Raw genomic sequence first — 27,468 nt, forward strand, 5'->3', positions numbered from 1 at the left:
GAAAATGGTAACAGAGGAGCAAAGTGCCATGGGGAATGTAGTAGTCCTTCTCTTCTGAGAACCAGGTACATTCACTACATGATGTTATGATGTGGAGTACCAATAACCGAAAATCATGAAACCATGACACATAGCCAGACATTCCAACCAAAACTAGTTTTATATATTGTCTCTTTTAAACACTATTCTGTCCCTTTTCTATCTTCTTTGGTATGTCGGTTCACTTGTTTCACATGGAGACACTTCTGCCCCAGACCTATTTGAACTCATCATGAAGAGCTCAAATTTCTTTTCTTTTCTGGAGGTAAAATAATTATCAATCAAACATAACATACTAGAAACATGCTTAGACTGTCAGAGGATTTAGACCTCTGAGTTCATGAAGCTGAATCTCATATTCTTAGAGATGCACATACTTACCAGAAGACTTCTTAATGGAATTTTAATGGCAATAACTGCCCCACTATTAGACTTCCAACTAAAGGAAACTGGGACTTGAACAGATAGATTTTTTTGATTGAATATACACACTACAAAAGGCCAAAGATTTAGTGTTCAAATACACAAATAGTATTAATACCAATCCCATTTACACCCACACTGCCTCATGGCTTTGAAATGCCCTTTGAAGGCTAAGAAGAAAAACCATTAATTAGAAATGGCTGACAGTTCCTTTTAGTTTCTCCTTGAGAGAAATTACATTTCAGACTGGCTAGACGGTCTTTCACAAAAAGCAGCACACATACAGACACAACTGATATATATTCCATCTCTCCTGAACTTCCTCCAGCCCCTGCATCATATTCAGACTTACACTGTTTATGTGAATACCAGAAATCATTTATAGACTAGGGCATTTACAACCCTGCCTCCAATATGGAGATATTCCAATGCTGAATACTCATGCTTAAACATTACAGAAAAGGAAATGGACTCTACTAAACATTTTACAAAGTTCTACATTTGCACAGCAAATCTAAAAATATCTGATGTTTAATCATTATTCAATAATCCTTAAAGCGGTAGATTTACACAAATACACAAATTCTTCTTCCCTGCGAGTTTGCCTTTCATCTACTTAAAACAGAAGAAATGAGGCCAGTAAAACACAGCAGAAAGCTGCTGCCTCATCAGTTTCAAGTTTCCAAACATTGCTAATTGTGTTTATGTAAAATCTCCAGTGAACATCTTCCAAACATCAAAATCCTTATATAAAAGATGTAATCTAATTTTTAGAAATTAGTTTCAAACTGTATGGTATCATCATAACTGCACAGTATTCTAAAAGGCGATAACACACCACACACTGAAACGTAAGTACATAATTAATGCTTAGATTAGAAAAATCACAGAGTGTTTTTTAAACGTAGCATATAAAAGAATGTTTATACTACTTAAGAAATCGGGAACATAATTTAGAAATGAGGCTTACCATTCTTGGTTAAATACTCAACATTCTTCATCACTCCTTCAGTGTAAGCCCCTGGCTCATAACTGTCCATCTCACCAGAAACAATATGAGCTACTCTTGAAGCACGCCCTCGGATCGCACCTGCTGCATGATCTAAGTTGTCAGCATTTTGCTCTCTCAATGCGATGATACACTTGTTTACGTCCTCAAGAATATGGCTTTCTGCAAATAAAACAACATTCATTTTTAGATTGCATGCCTTTTACACCATCAGACACATTCTAGTCATTGAACTGTGTTTTGTTTTTCTTCCAGTTGCAATACACTGGCCAACATGGGCTCAAGTAAACAACCTAAAACATGACATCTAAACTGAACTCTCTGTGAAATCCATGAACAATTTAATGATAGATGGAAATTGAAGGTACTGTCATACTATCCTATGGACAACAACAATAAAACACACAGAAAGTGTCAGAAAACATCAAACCCGTTGAATCTTACATAAATCACAAATATTTGCAGTATGAATTAAAATTTGAATGGAATAAAGGCTGCCACTTATTATTGAGACCCTCGTAAAACTATGGTGACAAAAGGTTCTAGAAAATGATTAATCTCTGTCAAAAAATAATTACCCCAACAACTAAGCTCTTTTAAACCTGCATGTTAGGATCTTTATGCTAAATCTTGTGTTACTAGAGAAATATTTTTGGGTGGTATTAAAATTCCATCATTATATGTTAGATTAGAGCAATACAAAATGCACGTTGGTTATTTGCTGTAATAGGTAGTAGCATATTATTATAATGATATTTCTTGTGATATTTACTGTGTTGCTATGATTATTTTACACAATGTTACTGTACAAATATGCTTCTCAATTAACATAATCAGTTATCAACATATAGCATCATTGGCCTGCTTCTACAACTACATTATTTCATTACGATCTCTTGCCTCGCATCACCCTCTCTTCAGCCAACTCTGTCATTGCCCCGATGACAGAATTTCTCTTTTCTATTATGCTTCTATTCTTACAGAATTCTTTCTCTTATTAGAATTTCCCTTCTTAGAATTAATTATCACCTCACAAACATAAAGCTACACTGAAAAAATGAAGAAATTTATTTTTCTTCATCTTCTGTACACTGTGGCAACTGGTTTATTATTTTATTGCCAACTCAATCTAAATGATTTGCCATAGCATAGCTATGAGCTATTAATTTTAACCTTAATAATCAGAATATATATATACGCTACAGTCACTTTCCTCCTGTGTGAATACGTATACATCCAAAATACTACACTCTTAGTACAAAACTAAACATGGATTCTGAGAACAGACAGAAAGATGTTAACCTATGTGAAATATATGCATGACACAGAACTTAAGAAAGTCAAGAAATCCCTTAAACACCAGTTCTCATATGAGACCCTGGAGGAGTTAAAGATGATGTTCCAAGTCAAATGCCCATAGAGAAAAATAAACATCCATAAAATAACCCTACAAAAGGGATTAAAGATGCAATAAAACATCACTATTTTTCTGTAAGACTATAAGAAAATATTTATCACAGAAATTACTATCTTCTGAATACAATGAATATTTAACATTTACAGGGCTTCCTCAACATTTGATTACGCGATAAAAACTTGCAAATGGGAGCTGAAGAAGTATTAGTTACATAGTTAACCAAAGAGGTATCCAGCAGTGTTTTTGCTATGGATGGGGGTTGAAGCAATCTGATTCCAGCTTCCTTAGAGATCAAACATTTCCATCTGCCAATCACCTCCTACAGAGCCATTTTGGAACTGCAAAGCTGTTTTTGCTGCGTTCTTTTTGACTTCTTTTTTCTAATGGATTTAGTTGCCATATGCTGAGACAAATTCAAATTGAGCTTTTTGACACACTTTCACTTTGAGAACTGCAGAATGCTTAAAAGGGACAGTTATCTTGAACTTGTCTTTGCTATTTTAGTCAGTTCCATGTGATATAATGACCTCACAGAAGGAGGTTTGATGTCAATATACATCAGCCAGAAAAATTGTTAGAATGCATATAAACACAACATGAGCATGACATACTAGCATTTCCAAGTTACCCATGCATAATGTGAGCTCTTTAAAAAGAACAAAAATTTGGCCGGGGGAAGTAGAACTAGGAAATAGCTGCTTAAAAACTGATAGAAGCAACTAATGGGTTCACACAGTTAGAAACAAAAATGCAGATTAATTCAGAAGCGTGACAAGCAAACAATGTTGTTTATATTTGAAAAAGTATGCAACTCCTTTTCTAGAAGAGACTATGATGCTTCTGTTTTTCTGAACATCAACATTTCCAGTGGCAATAATAAAGCTATATTTCTGATCAACAAATCAGTTTTTGATAAACAAATATACAGTAATGAGGGGAAAAAAAAGAACATCAGCAGGAAGGACGACAGATGGAGGAAAAAAAACAACAGGTATTAAAATAAGAAAAACATGCCATAATCCAAAGGGTAACAGACCTGAGAAGGAATTCTGATCAACCTACAGAACATTATCCAGGAGCATCATGAGTTACAGAGAGAACAGGTATGTAGCATGCTACAATTCCAATTTGTAACAGCAATATTGAAGGGCATATTCTATTCAAGTACAAAGTAATCTAAATGTAAAATTAAACTTACAGTATAAAGGGTAAAGCCATAAAATATAAACAGAATATGTTCGTGGATTTAAAGCTTAAACCCTTGAAAGCTTCTGTATTGGTTCTGTTATTGAATTTCCTTTTCTACATGAACCTAAGATCTGCTGTCTCTCAGACACTATTGTACAACAATGTTAGAAACACAAGATGGGAAGGTATTAGTTATGCTGCATCTTCAGAAGCACCACTGTGAAACTTCTCTTGCATTAAATCATGACATAATTCAGAATATGTATGTTTATTGTAGACTCAGATTATTACTATTTTCTATTATCAGCAGTGAATTACATTTTACTTTGCAAAATAAATTGCTAAGCTATGATAATGAACAGACAAAATGCACCAACAGGTAATCCTGACTTACAAACTGCATCTGACGTATATTTTGGGATTCTGTCTCTAACAAAATTACAAACTCTGGTTCAGTTTATGAAACTGCTGACTGCATCTGACGTATATTTTGGGATTCTGTCTCTAACAAAATTACAAACTCTAGTTCAGTTTATGAAACTGCTGCACCACAGAATGCTTCCATGAATATGAAACTGACCAAACCCATTCAGGAACAGGCCCCCAATCGTCAAGGTCAGTAGGAAAAGGAAAAGTTTAACTGTAGCGACTTTGTTAGCCATGCTTGTTCTGTCTGCATATTCTGTAAGGACTCTGGTCTCCTGAATAAAAGATGCGAAACAATGCGTACTTGGCTGGAAGGCCTAAACCATAAAATTGGAGGCACAAATGTAGTAAGAGATAGTTAAACCCAAACACAAAGACCCCTTTCTTTTACCAACTGTTGCCACAAGAAAATAGCAAGCAAAGAAACTTCATGCAAAAAGTAAAATCCAGTTCACGCCACTCCTATTCTTTCTGTATTTGAATAAAAATAAAGCTGTTTCTTTTAAATCCCACCTCTTTCCTACAGACGGACATCCAGAGAATACTCAACACTACGATTTCATCAGCAATCTTATTAAATAAATTTTCTTGACACTGATTTCTTTTAAAAGTTTTAACAGTATCTACACTCTACAAGAAGGACAATGTCTTAGTCACTGTTCAAACGAGATCACTGGTCACCACCTAATGCTGCAAGTCCCCGACAACTTCAATGAAAGAATTTAAAATAAATAAAGATGCATAGAAGAATTACTCAGAAAAAGGAAAATAAATCTACTCTCTTCTCTGATTGTATTAATTAAACATATTTTCTCTACTAAAATTAAGAAGCTACATGATATTTTCTAATAATATTTGTTGCTCATCTAGCTGGCAATTCCATCTCAGACCCAGAGTCATACTGAGAAACATGGTGCACAAGACCAGTATTTACTCGTCAAATAAATGCAAGGCACTTCCAAAATCCTCACTTTTAGACACATACAACTGAAAAATGTAGATAAATGCAAATTGTTACATACATCTTAAAAAAAAAAAAAAGTAAGTGAGGAGGGAGATCTAGGAAACTATGGCATCCACTTCAGTTCCTGGGAAAACTAAGGAAAAAAAACCTCACAGAACGCATTTCCAAGACAGGGAAGGACAGAAGATGATCAGGAATAAACAGTACTGACTTATGAAGGGCAATACGAGCATGACCGAACTGACTATATTCAGTGATGGAACATGAAGATCAATGTGGACAGACAAAGGAGTGGATGGCTCCCCCTAAGAAAGGTATCAAAACTTCTTCAGGATCTATCACAATCTGTACGAGTCACTGCAGATGACCTTTGAAGGGAGAGAGTAATAATTTTACAATGAATCATTTTACTTCATACACTTTCAGATACTTCATCTGCTAGTATGAAACATTATCTCCATTTTTGCTCAGAGGAAATACCAATTTAAGTTTGATTTTATTTTTCCAGGTTTTACCTTAAGGTGAACAAAGTACTGAGTTGGCACCCTCTTCCTGAAATTTTCTTTCATTCACATATGCATAAATGATTCCAAAAAATTGGCCTATAAACTCTGGAAAACTGAAAATAAAACAAATAAAATCAAACAAACAAAATCGTAAAAACCCCACCATAGTACTATCCAAAGAAAATCCTTGAAAAAATACTTCTTAAAGACTGCATCTATTAATTAAAGAATTGGCATCCCAAAATTATCATCTTAATTGACTTAAGAAGGTTTCAGATTACAGAAAACTTCTGTCTCTGCATGAGTGACACCCTTATAACAACATTAATCCCTTCCAGAGTTTTCTCTCTTTACATTTTCCATTTTAACATCATCTCAGTAAGGCGGGGAGAGTTTAAGATGCTAACAGCTTGTATTTCAGTTTTTGTTGTCACTTTTTTAGGGCACAAAAGTCAGCCTACAGAGAGGTTCCTGGATTGTTAGTTTCCCATTCAGCATCCTGATGTATTCCAAGATATCGTGGAAATAAAAGAAGCACTACTGAAATCTCAGTACATTTAACAGGTGCTGCCTTCCTACAGCCCTACATGAGTCAGGCTCTGAGGTCTCTGAAGACAAGTACATTGCAAAAGAATACAGCCATGTGTATGCATAGAGAAAAAAAACAATAAAGACAGATGAAAAGTAGATTAAAAGCATGGACATCTGGATGGGCAAGAAATAAAGAGGCAAAAAAAAAAAGCCCAAACATAAGCATTCTCAGCTGGGTAGGGGTCACTTCTCTAACCACATAGTCCTCCCTAGGTCTACTAGATCAAGCAAGCTTCCGTGAAGAAACATGCAGTGGTGAAACGGACTCAGTATAACTCTTCCCCCACATCATCATTTGGCCTTCTCATCTTAAATACACCCTTCAAAGGTCATCTGAGAGAAAGAATATATTGAAGGGGCAATTCACCTCATCTTTTTTTATAAATGTGTTCAGTTGAAATAGATCTCAGAAGTGCTCTTTTTCCTCCTTTAGCTATAAAAGTGGCTGAAATTACTTAGCTCTATTTTGATTCTAAAAGTGAAAGGAAATGTTTCATACTCCAATTATTCATGACAATACAGGAGGAAACAGGACATTTTTTATGTGTTAGTACTCTGTAACATGACACTGATTTTCTAGGACAAGAACAGAAAAATGAATTGAAAACCGTAGCAGGACCCAAAAGAGGAAGCAGTGAGGCAGTAAAAGAAATCTAGCACTCAAGCATGTAAACAGCCTCCTTTATTCAGACTATGAACCTGAGTAACTATATTAATAACCAATCTCTCTTAGAATGGTTTTCTTCTCACCAAAATAACTATAACCAACATTCAGTAAAAAATTACCAACGCTGCAATTTTCCTTCCTAAGAAAACATAATCAAAAACTCCAGCTTCTCAAAGAGCAACAGAATAAACTCCTTCAATCTTAATTTGATTTTTAAATCATGGCAACTCTGGCAAACACTTACTATAAGGCCCTCTCATCTATATTAAGGAGCACTAGACTATAACACCATTTTTTTTTTCCCCTCAGACACTGTAGAAGGACTTTTCTGCTAATGTTACAATATTCACAACAGAATTCTTACAGTACATTTATATTTCTTACATCTGATCACAACTTTGGTGACTGACAAATGTCCCCCACTCCCTCCTCTATAGCCAATAGCACTTTAATTGACTTATACTGCAGAACCAGCTTTACTAAACTGCTCCAAATAGCACCAGCACCATTTAAACACATTTATACCTAATACAACATTTCCGGGTAGGTCCAAGAAAAGATTATTTAATAAGCATATATGCCTCATCTCCTCTGTCACTAGAAATTGTAGTCAGCAAAGCATGTTGGCATTAATAGATTAAGTGACTCGTCTTTCCCTTCTTTACAGAAATGTGAGGCTAACGAATGACATAAAAACTGAAATGAAACAGGAAAAGGTCGGAAAACAAAAAACTACCAACAAAACTGTGAAGATAATGAGGTCCACAAGAATAACAAACAGCTGCTCAGAGAGGCTGTGAAATCTCTGGCCTTATAGCCCACCTATAAGTAGGAGGGTGAACTAGACCCTGATGTTCCATCCATCCTGAATGACTTTATGATACTGTGATAAACAGAAAATATAGTAAGAACTTCTAGCCAAAAAGGGCAAGGGCTAAAGATGACCTATCTGGGCTCTATAGATTTCTGAAACGGACTTGTCTGTCTCTGCAAGCTCTTCTTACAGATTTGATCATAAAATTAATCGCAACATTTGCTACCACCCGTCAGCTTTTTTTTCTTCTCAGTTATATTAAATATAATAGCTACTTTTCACACTTTTCCTTAAATATTGAGTAATGAGGAATTACTTGCCTTCCAAAATCAGCTTTTATTTTACTTAGTATGTTTCATCCCTTGGATGAAATACACATGGCAATTATTTTCTTTATCTTCATTCTGGGTCTGATCTCTTTCCTTAAACAGCAGTGAACATCCAAAGCATTTGTTATTTTCCCCATAACGTTCCCTTCTCAAAAAAAAATGTACGACAGCTTCCTTTTTGCCATCTTTACATTCCTCAGGCTATAATTCAGGGAGGCTTCTTCTTCCAACAAACGAGCTAAAAAAGGGAAAGAGAGAATCGAGACTTCTCCCCATCTGCTTTCTCTTTGGTGGGGTGAGGTGAGGGCTTTTTACTCCCACCATTCATTCTTACTAGTTTTTCAGCAGTCTGCAAGAACTGTCTGGCTAAGAGTTCTTAAATACAAGAGCAGATTCTCCTTCAGCAAAGAAGAATGTCAGACAATACACTCCCCACAAGCTTTTGCTCAGTCTTTTGTAACCCATTTGCCCGTTCTGAAGACAGAGTTGCTTAGAAAGTTAATGAATTAAAGCAGATAGAAACTACCAAGAAAAAAAAAATATTCTCAATGCTAGGAAAGTAGAGATTCAATTTTCCTTACCATTTGCTTTGCCAAAAGAGAAGAGCTGAACTCTGCAGTTTTATTACCTTAGTTGAAAAATGACTTGGCCCTAAACAGGGCATAAATAAACCTGTTTTCTGCTCTTCTATAGCTAGGAAATAGAACATTTATTGTTTCTTTCTAAATTCCACATCCAAAATCCAAATCTAAAATATTATACAACTTCATGAAAATCTCTCTCAAAACAAGGAAGTCCTCAATAAATCAAAAAATCCTGAAGTCTAAAAAAAATGACAAAAGCAGTGTTTTCTGAATATTGGGTTATCTAAAAGAATTAATCTGCTCTAGGAATTACAGAGTTTTTCATTCAGCTCCATTCTTGCAGATACTGAAAGTCTTTTGAACAGTCAACTAGCTAAATTACAGAGGAACAGATCAAAGCACAGATGTTAAAAATCAATGTACAGACAATACCCTAGTTACTAATTTCAGTGCAGATATCAGAGAATAAATAATTGGTAAACTTTTTAGTTTGGACCAAGTAGCTTTAAAAGAAACCTGCATCTACTAGAGAATGCTCAATGTTTGTCTTTGAATCAGCTGGAGGATTTGGCCCATTTCTCAACTCCAGGAAAATTAAATTTCCCTTGTGGGGGAAAAAAAAATCTAACATGAAAATGCATCACTCATTTTGTTCTGTCAGGAGACTTGTGTACTACCTGCTTTACAATATGTGTAACATAGCAGACCATGTTATGTTAACTGGTAACTATTTCAGTTACGTCAATAAAATATTTTTAAATGGTAATAGCCATCTGTCACTTTCTGATAATTGTTCAGGTGAAAACACTGACTTTACAATAATAATCTCCTGTAACAGCTTTTTTTTCTGCTATACTGAACATCAGACAAGCATGTACTAATTTGTTTAACATAAAATTTATTCTGTGTGTTGGCTGTTAACAGATGCAAAATAATTAATTGGCAAGATATGATCTGGGGTACAAAAGTCCTAAATCTCCCTACAAAAAATGAGCAGTTCTAAGCTTTCACAAATTTGTACATTTTCCTGATGACAGCATTAACATACATTCATTTTACGATTGTATCCTTGTCCATTAGTTACTATCTTTCCAAGTATCAAACTTGCAGAAAGAAAAGCTAGCTACTCTCTAAATCAGCTAGTCCACCAAAATGTTAGTTTAAGGATCACAGTTACAACAACACAGGCAACACAGTTACTGTAGCACACTTTTACTTTCTCTAATGGCGTAAGGTATAGGAGCTCATACAGGCTGTCTGTGTGAGCCCATACAGTACAATTAAAAGGCACAAAATGAGGATAACAAAATGATACTGGCAAACACAGTTTCAAATTGTGAAGCAACAAAACTAATTGACAAAGAGAAATAATAAGGTAAAAAAGGCTAACAATTTGGAATTTTAATAACTGGAACAGGTTAATATTTTTTTGTCTTCAACAGTATCCAGTAACTAACAGATCAAAAATACAAACGAGTACCCAAGGTATGCTTAACATTTGATTTGTCACTCCAAAGAAATTCAAAAGGAATTTTAAAGGAATAAGAAAAATCTTCCTTGCTCATCAACTTATCCTACTTTTAGCACAAAACCTCCTCTGTCATACAATCTAAGCATATTATCAAAAACAAATTCAGAGGTATTACCTCAACAGTACTGCCTGGAAGGCCAACCCTAGATGCTGAAGTACTTCTGTGAGAAAAACAGAGGTGCTACATATGTTGTGGCTTTGCTTTCCTTCAGCTTTTACCTGAAACTTACTGCCATCCTATCCTTTTAGTTAGACAAAAAATGTTAATTTCACTTTCCATTACCATGCTGTGTTCAAAGTCTACATTTTAAAATAAATCTGGCTCACTGACAAAGTCTTAAGAAGTATCCCCCACCCAATTAATTGGTAAACAACAATATTAAGAGGCTTTTTGATATTTCATATGAGTATTTGTATAAAATGAAAATCATTTCAATGGTAACACCTTATGTATTTTATCAAATTCCCCACCACCATCATTTATCAGCATGTCGCTGAAGATGACTCAGAGAACTGGTTGATCAATATACAACGGAAAAATCTATCAGGTATGAGTTCACTAGTAAGTGGCTGTATGAAATACAATGACCAAAAAGAAATCTGCAATAAAGAGATCCACTTTTGCCTCTTTGTTCTTCCTTTCTTCTTTTTTCCCTGAATCATATCCCTCCAGCTAAATAACCCCAGATAGCAAATCTAAGTTTAATATGCTACCTTCCATAAATGAAGCTTACATTGCATTGAGATACTCATACTGTGCAACAGTGAGTGAATACATTTTTCAGTGTATCTCATACAAATCCTGACCCGGCCATTTCTTTTCTAATTACTAGTATTTCTTAGGGACACTGACATTCCACTACATCCAGTATATAACCATGACATCCATTCTCAATGGTGTTATTTTGGGTTTCTGGGTTTGTTACTGTTGTTTTTTTCCTTTTATTTCCTTTCCTTTTCAGGGTAGGGGAACACGATGTGACAAGGTATAAAAAAAGAGAACTGAACAAAAAAATATTTACATCTGGAAAAGGCCATAGTTTTGGAAACACATACACAAAGAGATCATGATGGCAGTTGCTGAAAGATGTGCACATGCAATCTGTATAAAATGTACCCTCAAAAAGTGTTCTTATGTGTATGCATGCATGTATACATTGAAAATTTACCCTGGCATTTGAACTATTCAAGAGTATAGTTTCTACACTTATAGTAAGATTACAGTCAGAAATAATGCCAAGAAAACTGTAAAACAAATTTGTTACTGTATTGTGATTCTAGATAAAACGCAGAAATTTCAGCATGCTGAGGAGGCACACTTTGCGTCTCACTGTTGCAGTCAAGTTCCAAAGTAATGTAATCACTGGTTTAATATGTTGTACAGAAGAGAGCCATGTTGTGTGGTTTTTCTTCTCTAGTTTTTGTTTTGTGACTTCTGTTTGTTTTCAAAAGAAGATTTTTTTCCTTCTTTTTTTTTTTTATTTTGTTGTTGTTGGCTTTTTTTCGTCAGGGGGAGGGGGTTGGTTTTTTGTTTGTTTTTAAAATATCATGTGTCACATTTCTGGGACTAAACCAAAGCCAACTCTTACACTCAGTAACAATAGAAGTTTGGACACACAAGTCAGACTTCATGCAATCAACAAATTCAACTGAGGAATTTCATCTATTTTGCAGTCAGTGCTGTTTTTTTCCTGACATGCTAAGGTTTCCCAGCTCTAAGAAAAATAAAAGCATGTCCTATCCAGCTGCCGGATGTCCGAAGAGCAGGCTGCTTTCCAGTCAACAGAGAAAAACTCGTAAGTATCGTACAGCTTGTTATTAAAGGGAGCCTTAACGGAGTGCATCCTATTCAGCAATTCGATTTTTCTTAGCTTGTGCACTTCTGTATGTGTTTTGTAAAATCTCTTTTTTGAAAAACAACAGAAAGAAGGAACCAGGGGTTTGATATGCCACATGCTAGCCTGACTTGCTGTAGCAAAGGCACAGCTCTTAAGTTTCAAAACTGCAACACTACTGTGCACTGAGATCTGCTATCTCTTAAATAATAGGTTTTATGTCCTGGAAACAAGAAAGTCTGGTATTGTGAACCACTGCAGCACCATCACTTTAAACTCTTAGTGTCACTGATTGAAAATCTTTATCATTTGGTTGTGCTTACTTAATACCAATTTATTTTTTTTTTAGAATACTCGTGTATGTTTCCAGTAGATCTCATTACAAAAAGAAAGCATATTCCCTCGGAGCTGCATAGAAACATTAAAAACTACTGCCATAGCCGCAGATGGAAAGTTATTAGTAATCAAGTTTTAGGAAATAAGCATGAAAAAATTAATCTCACGTTACATCAAATTCATCCATCTTACACCATGCTCCAAAGACTGACTGAAAATCAGAATTCAGACAGATCAAACATGAATTGAAAAATTCTGGAAGATTACATCAGCAGTTTGCAGAGGTTGTGATAAGAAATGAATCTTGTGGATACCTACAGGTCTCAGCACAAACGTAGTGAAATTCAGTAAGTGCAAGCGGGAACTGAACGTGGAATTTCAGTTTCTGGATTAAATAATCCAAATGACTGAGACCACTGCAGAACTGCACTACCTTGCCACTTAGTCCTGCCTACTTCCTGGATAATTTTGCATTATCTTCTCATTTACTCTTGCCCTCTAAAGATTTACAAGAAGTTCATGACTAGGACATCCATATGACAATAGTAACATTGAATGAGAAAATGTAGATTTGACATTGCAGGCATCTATAGTGCAACACTTGCCAAAACTGGTTCCCAAAATCAGCATGTGATACTGATTCTACTTGGTGCCTACGTTATGGAATACTTAAACATGTGATCCCTACTAACGCATCAATTATCTAAAATGCACCACATCATTACACTGTTTGCCCATGAGTCTAAGCAATCAGAGTTACATGAGTAACGTGTATTTATGCTGGTGTACTAGGAACTGTATTCTACTTTGGGGGCAAGGATATGCATGAGAGTTGCTCCGAAAGTAATGCCTCCTATTTTATTACATTGGTCCATGACATCAGAGGTGGATGTTGGCGATATGGCAGTAGAGGATGAACTTTCCCACCAATATTCTGTTACGCTTCGTTGCCACGTGACAGATGGCAGCAGAGAGGCACTCTGACAAAATGGTGTGTAATAAAGAAGTGTGCATGAAGCAAAGGCATGGATCTGAATTCCTCCATGCAGAAAAAAACGGCACTGACATTCATCAGTGTTTGATGAACATCTATGGAGACTAACCATCGCCAGCAGCAATTACACCAACAGTGGATCAGCTTGACTGGCGCAGATGAGCAGCATGCAGGCTCTTGTTCATTACTGGAAAAATGCATAGTTAATGGTGGTGACTATGCTGAAAACAGTTTTAAAATGGAGAATTTTCTCTACCAGATAGTGTTATTGTGCTCCTTGTATCTGTTGTAGTTTCTACAGAAATAAATAGAAGGCATTACTTTCAGAGCGAGCTTTGTACACCAAAGGGAGGTAGAAAGCAACTCTAACTTTTCAATTAAAACAAAATGGATACAATGAGCAGCAACAAGCTACCAGGAACAATATATTAATCTAAGATTTCTAAAGGAAATTTAAATATAAACTGTTGAACTGCTAGTTGTAGTATCAATTTCTATCAATGTTGATAACAGTGATTAATATGGTGCTAACTTTTAAAGTGTTTGGTAGGAAGCAGGGGAAACAAACCTTCGTATTTCTTGGTTGGGCAAATTGTACTATGGACAGGGACCACACACGTTTTAGTATAGGTCATTCTTATCTGTCTTGAAGCACACTACAGTCAGGCCAAACAAACTTGAGATAAATGGAACTGAAACAAATTGCACAACCTACTTTCTGTTTGTGTACTGTTTCTCCTTATGTAAGCGTATACACCTCTACACAGATTTCTTACACGCTTACTCTCTTTCATGGCATGGCACAGTATTTTGCTAGTGCAGATGCCACAAAGACAGCATGAAAATGCCAAGAAGCCATCATGGAAAGCCATCATATTTAGTCCTAAGTGTTTGAATTGCATCTTAATTTTTTATTTTTATCTCCATTGCCATGCTCTCAGTAAATCTATAATTAGTAATTTTTGCAATGCATTCATCTATGAACATCCTACATAGTAATAAAGTGAACCAGAACTTTGAACCACTGATGGAAAACTAATTATATCAAGAGAGATAAGCAAGCCAGAAATCCGATTCATTATTCCCTTACTCCTCGTCCAAGCGTTTGAAGTATGTTTTTGCAGTTTGAGTGACTTCAGCTTGCTATCTTAACGACTAACTACTAAAAGTAATTTGAAACATGAGCTGATCAAGACTTAAAATTCAATGCTACAAATACTTACAGGTTGAAGCTTGGCCTTGCAATTCATTGCATTACATCATTATTAAGTAAGTGCTTCTTTTTAACATAATGGAAGTTATAACAGGGTTGCAGGGTTAAAAGAAGGGTAATGTCAACTTCTGTAACAAAGGAAATCACAGACACCTTAGATCTCTTAATCTAGAGTCTTGATTGAATGAGAGCTTTTCAGAATCCGTGGAAATGGGCATATATAAATATTTTCTTTGCAGATAATAAAAAGAACATTCTCTTCTCTCCTCCCCCCCCCCCAAACAGTCAATTTCTTAAGAAACTTCAGGTAACCTTTTGAGTTCCTTACTATGACAAATGGTACCATGAGTGCAGTTTACAGAACACTTATGAGAACAAGAGTTTCTCCTTCCTCCAGAAAAAAAACAACAACAAGAAGCCTATCCACTACAATCCAAATCACATAAACAAAATAAAACACATGCCATACTGCACAACAAATTTCAATGTTAACCCACAAAACGGGCACTAAAACCTGAAGCTATGATGCACCACTACTGCTGGACTCATCCAGGAAAAGGCCCCTCTACAAAGGCTTAAACACTTTCCACGTTCTCCAGCAACAGGAATGGTCAGGAACAAGGAGAACTTTCCATGTAAACAAAACCACAGACCTACAATTCCACATCCCATTCTTATGAATGCACTTCTGGAACCTACACAAAGACATCTTGCTTAGTTAAGTGGCATTTACATATTGTGACTAGTTCCACAAGTTTTAAAAATAATCCTACACACAACATTTAAGGGAAGTATACATGTTCCAACAGTGCACTGACACCTGCAGCCTTTGGTGAAAGAAAGTTGATGCCAATCCTGAATCTAGCCATAATAGAAAGGACTCTGATGGTCCAACACCATAGCTACATACAGACTTCCCTCTACTAAGTCACAGTTTGTTATAGTTTGAACTAAAGGCAAATATATTCACATAGTATATTTGATATGGCACAAAGACATTACATGCTTTCTATGATCTGCATTTTTTGAAACACTTGCATTATATGAACAGCTTAGTTTTGTTTTCCTTTAGGTGTAAATAAAAAAAAAGGAGCTCTAGTTAATAGAAACAACCTCACCAATGTTGACGAGCATCATCCGGCATTCATGAAATACCCAGCTGCTCAATTACAATAGCCATAAGTAAAAATCCAGCTACTGCACGTTGACAGTAATTAGAGAGGAAAGAGCTTTACCCACAATAATTCAATCATACACAAACAAATGCACAAATATGCTATGAGATCTCTAACTGCAGCGATGCATGACTTGAAGTGAACAGCCTTAAAGCTATTACCCATGGATTTGACTTGTTCATTGTACTTTGTTACGCTGTAATACCGAAGTTACTGCATATATCTGAAGTAACAAAGTTTAAGATGTTTCAAAAGGCCTCTCTCTCACTAGAATATATCCATCTGCTAGTAGATACAAGTTAGACTTCAAGCAGTTCATTCAGTGACGCTCCTTAAAACCTACTGGGTGGTCTCTACGTAATCTGTAGTGCAATGGCAGACTTCACTCATTACACTTCCTTTTATAAGACAACAACCAGTGCCCGTAGTACAGTCTTTCATTTTTAAAATTTGACTAAGATCGAGGCATAACCCCAAAGGCAAAAGGCAAAAATCTCCAAACAAAGTACTCACTAAAGATAGTAATCTAACTAGTCCAAATAACGTCCAACACTGAATGCAGCTTAAGAACAACTGTGTATTTTGGCAGGCAACAAGTAATTAGAAAAACATAAACAGTTCTGCCCAGAGAAGTACCTGAACTACAGTATCCTCAGTCTAGCACCTTCCTTAACGCAAATTTAGTGTAGGTGTTCTCTACGATGAAAGCTAGCATACATTCACATAAAAACACAACAGAATAAAACACAGACTGGAAAAATGTAGAGATGTCAATGTTTCTGTTTGAAAGTGTTTACAGTGTTGCCCACAATGTACTGGAATGCTGCAGAAATTTTTTTACAAGGTGTCAAAGGTTCTGGGCTGATTCAGCCCAGTTCGATGACTATTGGGGTGGGGGGAACCCACAGACCCATGCTCCGAGATAGGAGAAAGGGGGTACGGAAAAGGTAGGGAGATGGGCATAAATACAAAAACAGCAGCAACAAGCTAAAGGAAAAAAAAAACTAATTTACTAAATACAATAGCAGAATGTGACATAACACAATATAACACAGTATAATTGGAATTGAAGCCAATAAATAAAATGAGTGTCCAAAATCGAAGGCCATACTCTACTGCTGAAGGCAAGACGGCCAGGGAGCACACACACAGAGATGAACAGTAAAAGAACACATCATCTCATGACTCCCAAGCAGTTTTATTTTTCCATCTGAATGGAAAACGGAAACAGAACAGTGAAGTCTTCCGGGATTTGTAGTACTTCTCTTCTGAGAAACTGTTATGGTTTTGTGATTTTTGTTGTTGGTATTCCACATCATTGCATCATGTAAAGCATAGGCAGTTAAAGAGTTAATTCCCTGATTACTGCTAACTGCCTTTTTTGGTGTGTGTGGCTCTCCGAGGGGGAGGGGAGGGGAGGGGAGGAGGTGCACTCCCCAGGGGTCTTTGTGTGGGAGGGGGTGGTGAAGCCACCTGGGAGACATAGGGTCTGTTCCTTCCTGCCTGGCGAAGAAAGCACGTGGTCCTCCTGCAGTTTACTGTGTAAGATTTCCAGCCTGTAAACTCTCTGTTATAATTCTACTAACCTCATTTTTTATATATTTAGTAAAATTAGTTGTTCCTCCTCAGATTGGTGCCGCTGTTTTTGTGTTAGATCCGCCTACGAGTCCCCTGCTTTTCCCCTCTTCCCTTTGTTTCCCCAGGGTGCAGGTCTGCGGCTTCCCTGCTGCTTTAGCTGCCGGATCGCCCGGGGCCGGCCCCTATCCGCCGACAATTTTTTTTTTTCTCCTTTCCTCTTTTCTCTTCTTTTCTTTTTTCTTCCGGGCCTGTCTCCCTTGTCATGGACGCAGACCCTTAGATAATACCGTGACAGAAAGGTAGCCAGAAACTATCGACAGTCCACGGTACTGCAGCATTAATTCTTTAACTCCCAGTGCACTACATGATGTTATGATGTGGAATACTGGTAACAAAAATCATAAATCCATGACAGAAAGCTAATGAAAGTATAGGGAAGACAGAGATTATAAAATTTTTAGCAGGTAAATGTCAAAGTTAAGAAAACATGTGAGGGTGGCAAAGGAAAGAAAGGAGAAATTTTCAATAAAAATACGCTGGAATTTTGAAATAATGTTAGATAAAATCAAATATAGTTTCTAAATTCTGACACATCACGACATTGAATAGGAAGTTCTACAGTTTTTACTGAGTTTCAATAATTGATGTTACATAAAGTTTCCCAGAATACCTAAAACCTCCAGTGGAACAAGAGAGAAAGTAAGAAGTGTTATTTTACACTATTGGAATAATATTATTCAAAAGGCTTCTAGACAATGTAGGGGTTCTCTCTCAATCGACTTCCAAGTTAGCTTCAGCAATTCTGAACCTTCTACCATCTGCCTCTGTTTATGTATTTACTGTTTATGGTTGTGGTTGCTGTATCTGTACAAACAGCCCTTGTCACATCTAGGCTTCTCATAGTTGTAGCACCAATTTCTTAGATAATTAAAAAAAAAAAATCATCAAAACACATCAAGATTTTGCAGACAACAACAACAAAAAAACCCTAGATCTGATGTGTATGATGCATTTTCCAGTAATGGCACAATTAGCATGAAATCCCTGTCTTTCCAGACATTGATTTACTGCAGTGAAGGACAAACGATGCCATGAAAACTAGTACCTCTATTTTGACAAGAGCAATTGATACACAAAGAGCTGGAAAACCTATCATGTCTAATCTTCATTCTCCTGTCCAAGATCTGTCACTAAATTCAAACCGATGTGGGTTCTAACCATTCAAATCCTCTGTCAATTAACCAAGGGAAAATACTATCAGTTATTAGATAGATTAGATTCCCTCTGTACTCAGCCCTGGTGAGGCCCCACCTCAAGTACCGTGTCCAGTTTTGGGCCCCTCACTGCAAGAAAGACATTGAGGCCCTGAAGCATGTTCAGAGGAGGCAACAAAGCTGGTGAGGGGTCTGGAGCACAGGCCTTATGAGGAGCGGCTGAGGGAGCTGGGATTGTTCAGTGTGGAGAAGAGGAGGCTCAGGGGAGACCTTATCGCTTTCTATAACTACCTGAAGGGAGGTTGTAGTGAGCTGGGGGTCGGCCTCTTCTCTCTTGTAACTAGTGACAGGACGAGGGGGAATGGCCTCAAGTTGCACCGGGGGGAGATTTAGGCTGGACATTAGGAAATACTACTTTCCTGAAAGAGTGGTCAGGCTCTGGAATGGGCTGCCCAGGGAGGTGGTTGAGTCACCGTCCCTGGAGGTGTTCAAGAAACATTTAGACGCTGTGTTGAGAGACATGGTTTAGTGGGGTTATTGGTGATAGGTGGATGGTTGGTCTGGATGATCTTGTAGGTCTTTTCCAACCTAGCTAATTCTATGATTCTATAAGCAAACCAACATGACCAAATCAGTCCAGACAGAAATGAACGTAAGATCATTTAACAGCTTGCAAATGACTACACATATCATGCAGTATTTCTCTACTGCATGACCAACTTATTTATAGACCTCCATTATATAAGAATTCCTGCAACTGTGCAATAATTGATACATATGCAAAAATGAAGAAATCATTCAAGACAATGAATGATTCAAGCACAACATGACCCCAACACAAAGACCAATGTATGTTTTAACACCTCCTTTCCCTTCACCCAACAATCCAATAGCTTTGTGTACTCCAGAAGAGTACACGAAGCTAGAAAAAATGCGATTTTACGTTTGCATACTCATTTCACTGATGAGTTGTGAAGAATGCTGTGAGACAAACCACAGATCCTAAAAGAATCGTGACCTCTGGTTAGCAGGCAGAATGAATAGAGAAGGGCAGGGTGAATTATGCTAATTACTTCTGATGCTTTGCATCGTTCTTTCTCAAAATGTCATCGATCGACCTGAGGTAAATTTTAAGCTATTTTTACCTTGAAGATTGCTGATTTTGTTTCAAACAAGAAGAAGCATTTTTATATCAAATAAATAAATAAATCAGCTTTTTTCTAGGAAGCATAAAGATCGTATTTCCTGAGAATACCTTCAAACAGTGCGACACTGGATAATGCTGAATACTGATACAGCAGAGTAGCTAACAGCAGAGACAAGAGGATACATGTTTTATTCAAGGAATATTACAAAAATTGGCAATGTAGTGCCATTGAACAACAACAAAAAAAAGCAAAAATCCACAGATCTTGAATTTGTGGAGACCAAGCAGTGGATGTCAGCACAGTGAGGTGGTGGGTAGTGTGTTTCAGCAGTGACAACAGCAACAGTGGGTTACCTCCACTGGCGCAGTTTTTTTTTGTTTGTTTGTTTTTTTACAAGTGTGGCATGTAGGCTCTTGCTCACTGCTGGCCAAAATACATAGCTAATGGTGGTGACTATGTCAAAAAACAGCTGAGAATTTACTGAGAATTTTCTGTTTCAAATAGTGTTACTATGCTCTTAGTATCTGTTGTAGTTTCCATGGAAATAAGTAGGAGGCATTACTTTTTGAGCAACTCACTTAGGTGGAAGAATTAAACTAGCAATGACAGAAACATAAATGAAAGTAATTGTGTTGGGAGTTGACAGGGAGGAAGACAATTAACCAGTGGAATTTTATTTGTCCAACTGAACTTGAAATCTAAACATGACGCAATGTCCTTGTTTTGGTAATCTGTAACAGAGTAATTTCTTTGAGCACAGGGGATCCTCCCAACACAACTGGGAACAGCTACATTCCTGTAGGGAATCGGGGAAACTTCAACTTGGCATAGTGCCTACAGACGCTGGAAGAAAAAGACTACTGTGAAAAGAGAAACCACCTACCCAGTACCCACTGATTCCCTTCACCTCACATGCATTCCAAACAAAGCTCCTCAAACCTCATAAACCTCCAAGCTGGACATGCCTGTGCAAGCATAGGAAAGCACAGTTCTGTGAAGGAGGAGTTTGACAAATACATATGTTTTATGTGATAAAAATTTAGAAATAATTTTTAAAGAAAGCTTAGAAGATCACTGAAAAAGAAAGCAGCAGAAGCAACCAGACTACAGGTCTAAGTATGGTTTGTATCCAAATACTCATGACTTTAATGAAGCACACATTATCACTAGCCCAGCTATTTATTATTCCTGAAAAAAAATGCAGTGATTACAATACTGGCTCTGCAGATGACGGCATTGCAGTGGTTATTGCTTACAATATTTTGACAGTGTCCTACTGCACCTCCATAGACAAACTAGAGCGAAAGCAATCTCAGCGGGTGGACGAAGTACTGACCAGAACATCAGTCTCACAGAGAGGAAGTCAGTAGTTCAACGCCAAACCAGAAGCTAGTTAAGGACAGCATGCCTTCAGGAGGGGTTCAACAGTCAGACAGATACCATCTAATTTCTCCATTAACACTTTGGATAATAACACGGAATCCATGATCAGTAAATCTGCAGGTGACACCAGTTTGACAGGCTGACTGGTATACTGGAAGACAGGGCTGCCATTATGTGATAAACTGGATCAGTGTGCCAACAAGCATCTCAGGAACTTTGATCAAAACCACTGCAAGGGTCTGTAGCTGGGACACAATCCCTGACACCAGTACAGCCTGCTTACTGACTGGACACAAAGTAGCTTTGCAGAAAGCTACCCAGAGGCTCTGCTGCACAAGCTGGAGAGGAGACTGCTGTAATAAAAGGTATGAGGACACGGGGATGCATCAGCAAGAGCACATGGGGAAAAAAAAAAAAATACAGGCAAAGGGAAGTGAATAGTCTTCTCTCCTTGGCAATCCACAGTGCCAAGGTCTGAAACAGTTCCTATGTATAAACCACACAGTGCAACAGAAAGACCAGTTAAACTGCAAGGAACCCAGCAAAGGATGGTCAGGAGATGTGCAAGTTGTATGTCAAAGGTTGAGTGAATTGCAAAAATGGATACTAAAGGGGAAACTTATTTCTAGTCTTCCAGTACCTTAAAAGAAGCTTTCCATAGACCAAGTCACATTGTTTCTCAAAGGTGCACAGCAGCAAAACAAGAGTCAAAAATGTATAGACAGAAGAACATGGACTTGTTGGAGTGAGTCCAGAGGAGTGCTATGAAGATAAAGTCACAGTGTGTCACGGTATTATCTAAGGGTCTGCGTCCGTGACAAGGGGGACAGGCCCAGAAGAAAAAAGAAAAGAAGAGAAAAGAGGAAAGGAGAAAAAAAAATTGTTGGCGGATAGGGGCCGGCCCCGGGCGATCCGGCGGCTAAAGCAGCAGGGAAGCCGCGGACCCGCACCCTGGGGAAACAAAGGGAAGAGGGGAAAAGCAGGGGACTCGTAGGCGGATCTAACACAAAAACAGCGGCACCAATCTGAGGAGGAACAACTAATTTTACTAAATATATCAAAAATGAGGTTAGTAGAATTATAACAGAGAGTTTACAGGCTGGAAATCTTACACAGTAAACTGCAGGAGAACCACGTGCTTTCTTCGCCAGGCAGGAAGGAACAGACCCTACGTCTCCCAGGTGGCTTCACCACCCGCTCCCACACAAAGACCCCTGGGGAGTGCACCTCCTTCCCTCCCCTCCCCCTCAGAGAGCCACACACACCAAAAAAGGCAGTTAGCAGTAATCAGGGAATTAACTCTTTAACTGCCTATGCTTTACATGATGCAATGATGTGGAATACCAACAACAAAAATCACAAAACCATAACACAGCGTCAGTGGGAAAAAAAAAAAAAAGAGCTATTGACATCATCTACCTGGACTTGTGCAAAGCATTTGACACTGTCTCGCATGACATACTGGTCGCCAAATGGGAGAAAAATGGATGTGATGGATAGACCACTCTCTGGATAAGGAATTGGCTGGATGGCTGCACTCTTGAGAGTTGCAGTCAATGGTTCAATGTCCAAGTGGAGACCAGTGTCAAGTGGCATTCTTCAGGGATCAGTGCTGGGACCGGTGTTATTTAACATCTTTGTAGGTGACGTGGACAGTGGGATTGAGTGCACCCTCAGCAAGTTTGCAGACAACACCAAGCTGAGTCATGCAGTTGACATGGTATAGGGAAGGGATGCCATTCAGAGTGACTTGGACAGGCTTGAGAGGTGGGCTCATGCCAACCTCCTGAAGTTCAACAAGGCCAAGTGCAAGGTCCTGCACCTGGGTTGGGTAATCCCAAGCACAGATACAGTTGGGCAGAGAATGGCTTGAGACCAGCCCTGAGGGGAAGAATTTGAGGGTGTCAGCTGATGAAAGACTCAACATGAGCCGGCAATGTGCACTTGCAGCCCAGAAGGCCAACCATATCATGGGCTGCATCAAGAGAAGCATGACCAGCAGGTCAAGGTAGGTGATTCTGCCCCTCTGCTCTGCTCTTGTGACACCCTACTTGGAGTACTGCATCCAGTTCTGAGGCTCCCAACACAAGAAAGACACGAAGCTGTTGGACTGGGTCCAGAGAAGGGCCACAAAGATGATCAGAGGGCTGGAGCACCTCCCTATGAGGACAGGCTGAGAGAGCTGGGGCTCTTCAGCCTGGAGAAGAGAAGGCTCTGGGGGGACATTACAGCAGCCTTCCAGTAACTGAAGGGGGCCTACAAGAAAGCTGAAGAGGGACTTTTGAGAATGACATGTAGCGACAGAATAAGAGGAAATAGTTTTAAACTGGAAAAGTGTAGATTCAGACTAGATATTAGGAAGAAATTCTTTATTCTGAGGGTGGGGAGACACTGGAACAGGTTGGACAGAAAGGTTTTGGATGATCCCTCCCCTGGAAGCATTCAAGGCCAGGCTGGATGGGGCTTTGAGCAATCAGTCTTGTGGGAGGTGTCCCCCCCTAGAGCAGGGAGGCTGGAACTAGATAATCTTAAAAGCCCCTTCCAACCCAAACCATTCTATGATTATATGACCAGAGGGCTGGAGCAACTCTCCTATGGAGGAAGGCTGAAAGGGCTGGGCTTGTTCAGCCTGGAGAAGAGAAGGCTCCAGAAAAACCTCACTACCATCTTTCAGAACTTAAAGGGTGCTGTCCGGAAAGCTGGGGACTAACTCTTTTTCAGGGAATGTAAAGACAGGACAACGGATAACAGCTTTAAACTAAAACAAGGGAGATTTAGATTAGGTAAAAGGAACCAATGCTTTACTCGGAGAGTGGTAAGGCACTGGAACAGCTTTCCAGAGGGACCGTGGAAGCCCCATCCATGGAAGTATTCAACCTGGTCTAGTGAGAGGTGTCCCTGTCAATGGCAAGAGTACAAAGTCTTTAAGGTCCATTCCAACAGAAATCATTCTATGATTAGATGCAAAAAGGAAAATCATACAAACTACTTTTCATCTTGCATAGGGCAGTGGGGGAATTTCTGTTCCTGGAGATCTTTAAGCGTTTTCTCAACAAGACCCAAGTAACTCGATCTAATTTGAAGTTTGTCCTGCTCCGTGCAAGATGTTTAATTCCATAATTGAGAGTTTTCTTCTAGTATCTTTTATTCTTTTATTCTACTCTCCTGTTTTGCAATTTTGTACATGTTGCTATTTCTGTTAATAAATTTCATACAACATCCTGAATCCTAATTAAATATTAAAGATCTCTATCAACTGTAAAAACTGCAGTTAACAGCAGAGGCTGCATACCTTAAGGTACAGTGTTAGTAAAGAAATGGAGCTACATATTTACTCCTGCATTATCGCAGTAAACTACATCCTTAAAACCAAGCCTTTGCAAAAGGACAAGGGAACTTCTTTTTTTCCTGTTTGCTTTTGCTACTGTTAAGCTGAGGAAGATTTACTGAAACCAAATAAAAACTACATTACAGCAGCAAAAAAACCACGGTCGCTTAGTTCACATTCTTGTTTGGGCCATGAGACAACTTAAACTTCACACCAGTTTGTCATAAAGATGAATATCCACATTTTTCCTTACTTTAATAAACTATCCAAAACTGATAGGCTGACAGTGATTCTCTGTTTCTAGGAGCGTATACCAATAATGGTATCATTTATCACATTTCATAATTGCAACGACACTTTTTAAACAACCCATTAGCTCTTGTTTTCATTTAAAAAGATCAGGCATTCATTTAAATTGGCTATTTGCAATCAGACCTCCTCTTACCTTGGAAGAGAACTAATTTCATCTGTCTCTGTAGCACTGTTTTTCCTTTAAACTGAGTTATCACATACAAATAAAGGAACAGAACAAAACTGAAACAGATAAACAAAAAAACAATTTCACGAGGATAGGCAAATCAGAAAATAAGACACCAATATACTTAGAAAAATAAGAACAGCATTATTAGTACATGCAATAACTGTTAGTTATTAGTACCTTTCTTTTCCCTTCCATTTTCAAATGCTCACAATTCCCTTCAGCCTTTTCATCTGCCACAGGTTACTGTATTTTCCCCACGCTACATCAGAAAAGGACACGCATCACAGCAGGAAAGCGAGAGAGGTTTTCTGTACGTGTTTTGTTTCAGCAACCCCACAACTGGCTCATGAAGAGTAACAAGGAGGTCTTCTTTTGCAGGGAGCTCAATTTTTCTCCATCTTTTTAGCTATACTGCTCCTAATTCCATTTATTTTTAAGACAACAAAACAACATATTAGATTAATGAAACTGATTCAGTTGCTACTGAGCTCTGCACAAAATTTTTGCAATGTCTTTAATAGGAGTTACATTATATCTTTAAAACCTATAAACTATCTCTAACCTAAAAACTATACAACAGAAACACGCTTAGAAGTGCTCAGTTTACCCCTCCGAATCATCAGTAAACCACAAAACTCATATTAATAACATTGTTTTATAAATAAGTTGCAAACCTAGCCTCTGGTGATGCTGTGTGAAAAGGAGATACATAACACGAACCACAAAATATACATTCCCAACTCCTACCAGGCTTGGGAAGTATGTTCTTCTATCTGGAAGAAAAATCTGACCAATCAACCAGAGATGCATTTTAAAACAAACTCTTAAGCAGCCAAATTGATGTAAGATTTAGAATCCTGAATTACCAGGGTAAGTATGCTCTCAGTGTTTACAGAAAATGCTTTTGTAATATAGTTTTACCATTAGAACACTAACCCCATCCCTTGTCATCCTGGAAGACACAATCACACTTGCAAACTCAGCCATTAAAACCAATTACACAGCTCTGATAATCCAAGACAGCAGAGTATCAACTTTTAAATAAATTACATTATTTGAAAAACACTTTTCTCCCAATACAGTTGTGTTGGCATTCACTGTAAAAATAAATTCTCACAAAAAACAGGTCCATTATTAATCTAATCTTGTATTCCTCTGACATTAAAAATAAAATTCAACCTGTATTATCCCTTCAAATGGCTTCCGGTGGAAGAGACCTCAAAGATCTGGTTCCAACCCCCCTCCCTCAGGCAGGGTTGCCAATCACTAGATCAAGAACTAGATCAGGCTGCCCAGGGCAGCCATCCAGCCTGGCCTTGAACACCTCCAGGGACGGGGCATCCACAAGTTCTCTGGGAAGCTTGTTTCAGCACCTCACAGCCCTCTCAGAAAAGCATTTCATTTCGCCCTAACACCTAATCTAAATTTCCCCTTGTTCAGTTTAAAACCATTCCCCCTTGCCCTATTACTGTCTATCCCTGTAGAAAGTTGACTTCCCTCCGGTTTTTAAGCTCCCTTTAAGTATTGGAAGGCCCTTATCAGGTCTCCCCTGAACCTTCTCTCTTCTCCAGGCTGAACAAGCCCAGCTCTCTCCACCATTCTTCACAGGAGAGGTGCTCCAGCCTTCTGCTCATCTTTGTGGCCCTACTCTGGACTCTCTCCAACAACTCCACATCTGGGACTGCCATGACTGAAGTAATGACTAAGTAATTTCTCAAGGAGTTAGACAACATCTTCTATAACACGTTTAACTTTTCTATTTGGATAGAGCAACATATACACCATATTTTACTCTCTCAGAACACACTAATGGTGCTAATACACTGATGATTTTACTGAGTGGCTGCACCATTCATTGTAATTAGACTTAATAATCAGCGCTATGCGCAAATAAAAAACTTTCCAAAGGAAATAAATGATGCTGCCATAAGGAAACATCTACTTAACAATCACTTAAGTGAAAACATGAAATTAAAATGTGCAAAAACATCCTGACACAGCTTAGAGAGGATGTTCTACACATGGTTTAAAAAGTATATGGGTGTTCAGTGCTTTGGGCTTCATGATACATAGGCCTGCACATCACTGCCACTTAAGTTACAGTTTCTGCTTTTACTTACTGTGAAACACTGCATCACTCCACTATACTCAAGTAATGTAGAACAGATCAAAAATTTATGGGTTTACTCTGAAACAAGTAATTGCCCACTGATGGATATTTTTTTCCAAGTACTAATGTACTTTCTAACATTATTCTTCAAACCTAGGAAATCATTAAAAAAACTGAACTTTGAC

General features: G+C 38.0%; 1 protein-coding gene across 1 annotated transcript in view; it reads right to left on the reverse strand.

Annotated features, from left to right (window-relative positions):
* Nucleotides 1–27,468, reverse strand: part of CTNNA3 (catenin alpha 3) — a 460,862-nt gene that overhangs the window by 118,273 nt on the left and 315,121 nt on the right. Inside the window, exon 12 of the mRNA XM_021399187.1 lies at nt 1,433–1,633. Coding sequence (XP_021254862.1) covers nt 1,433–1,633 — 201 coding nt within the window. The remainder of the gene's footprint in view (nt 1–1,432; nt 1,634–27,468) is intronic.

The sequence above is a fragment of the Numida meleagris genome, chromosome 5 (assembly GCF_002078875.1).
Source record: "Numida meleagris isolate 19003 breed g44 Domestic line chromosome 5, NumMel1.0, whole genome shotgun sequence".
Classification (NCBI taxonomy): Eukaryota; Metazoa; Chordata; class Aves; order Galliformes; family Numididae; genus Numida; species Numida meleagris.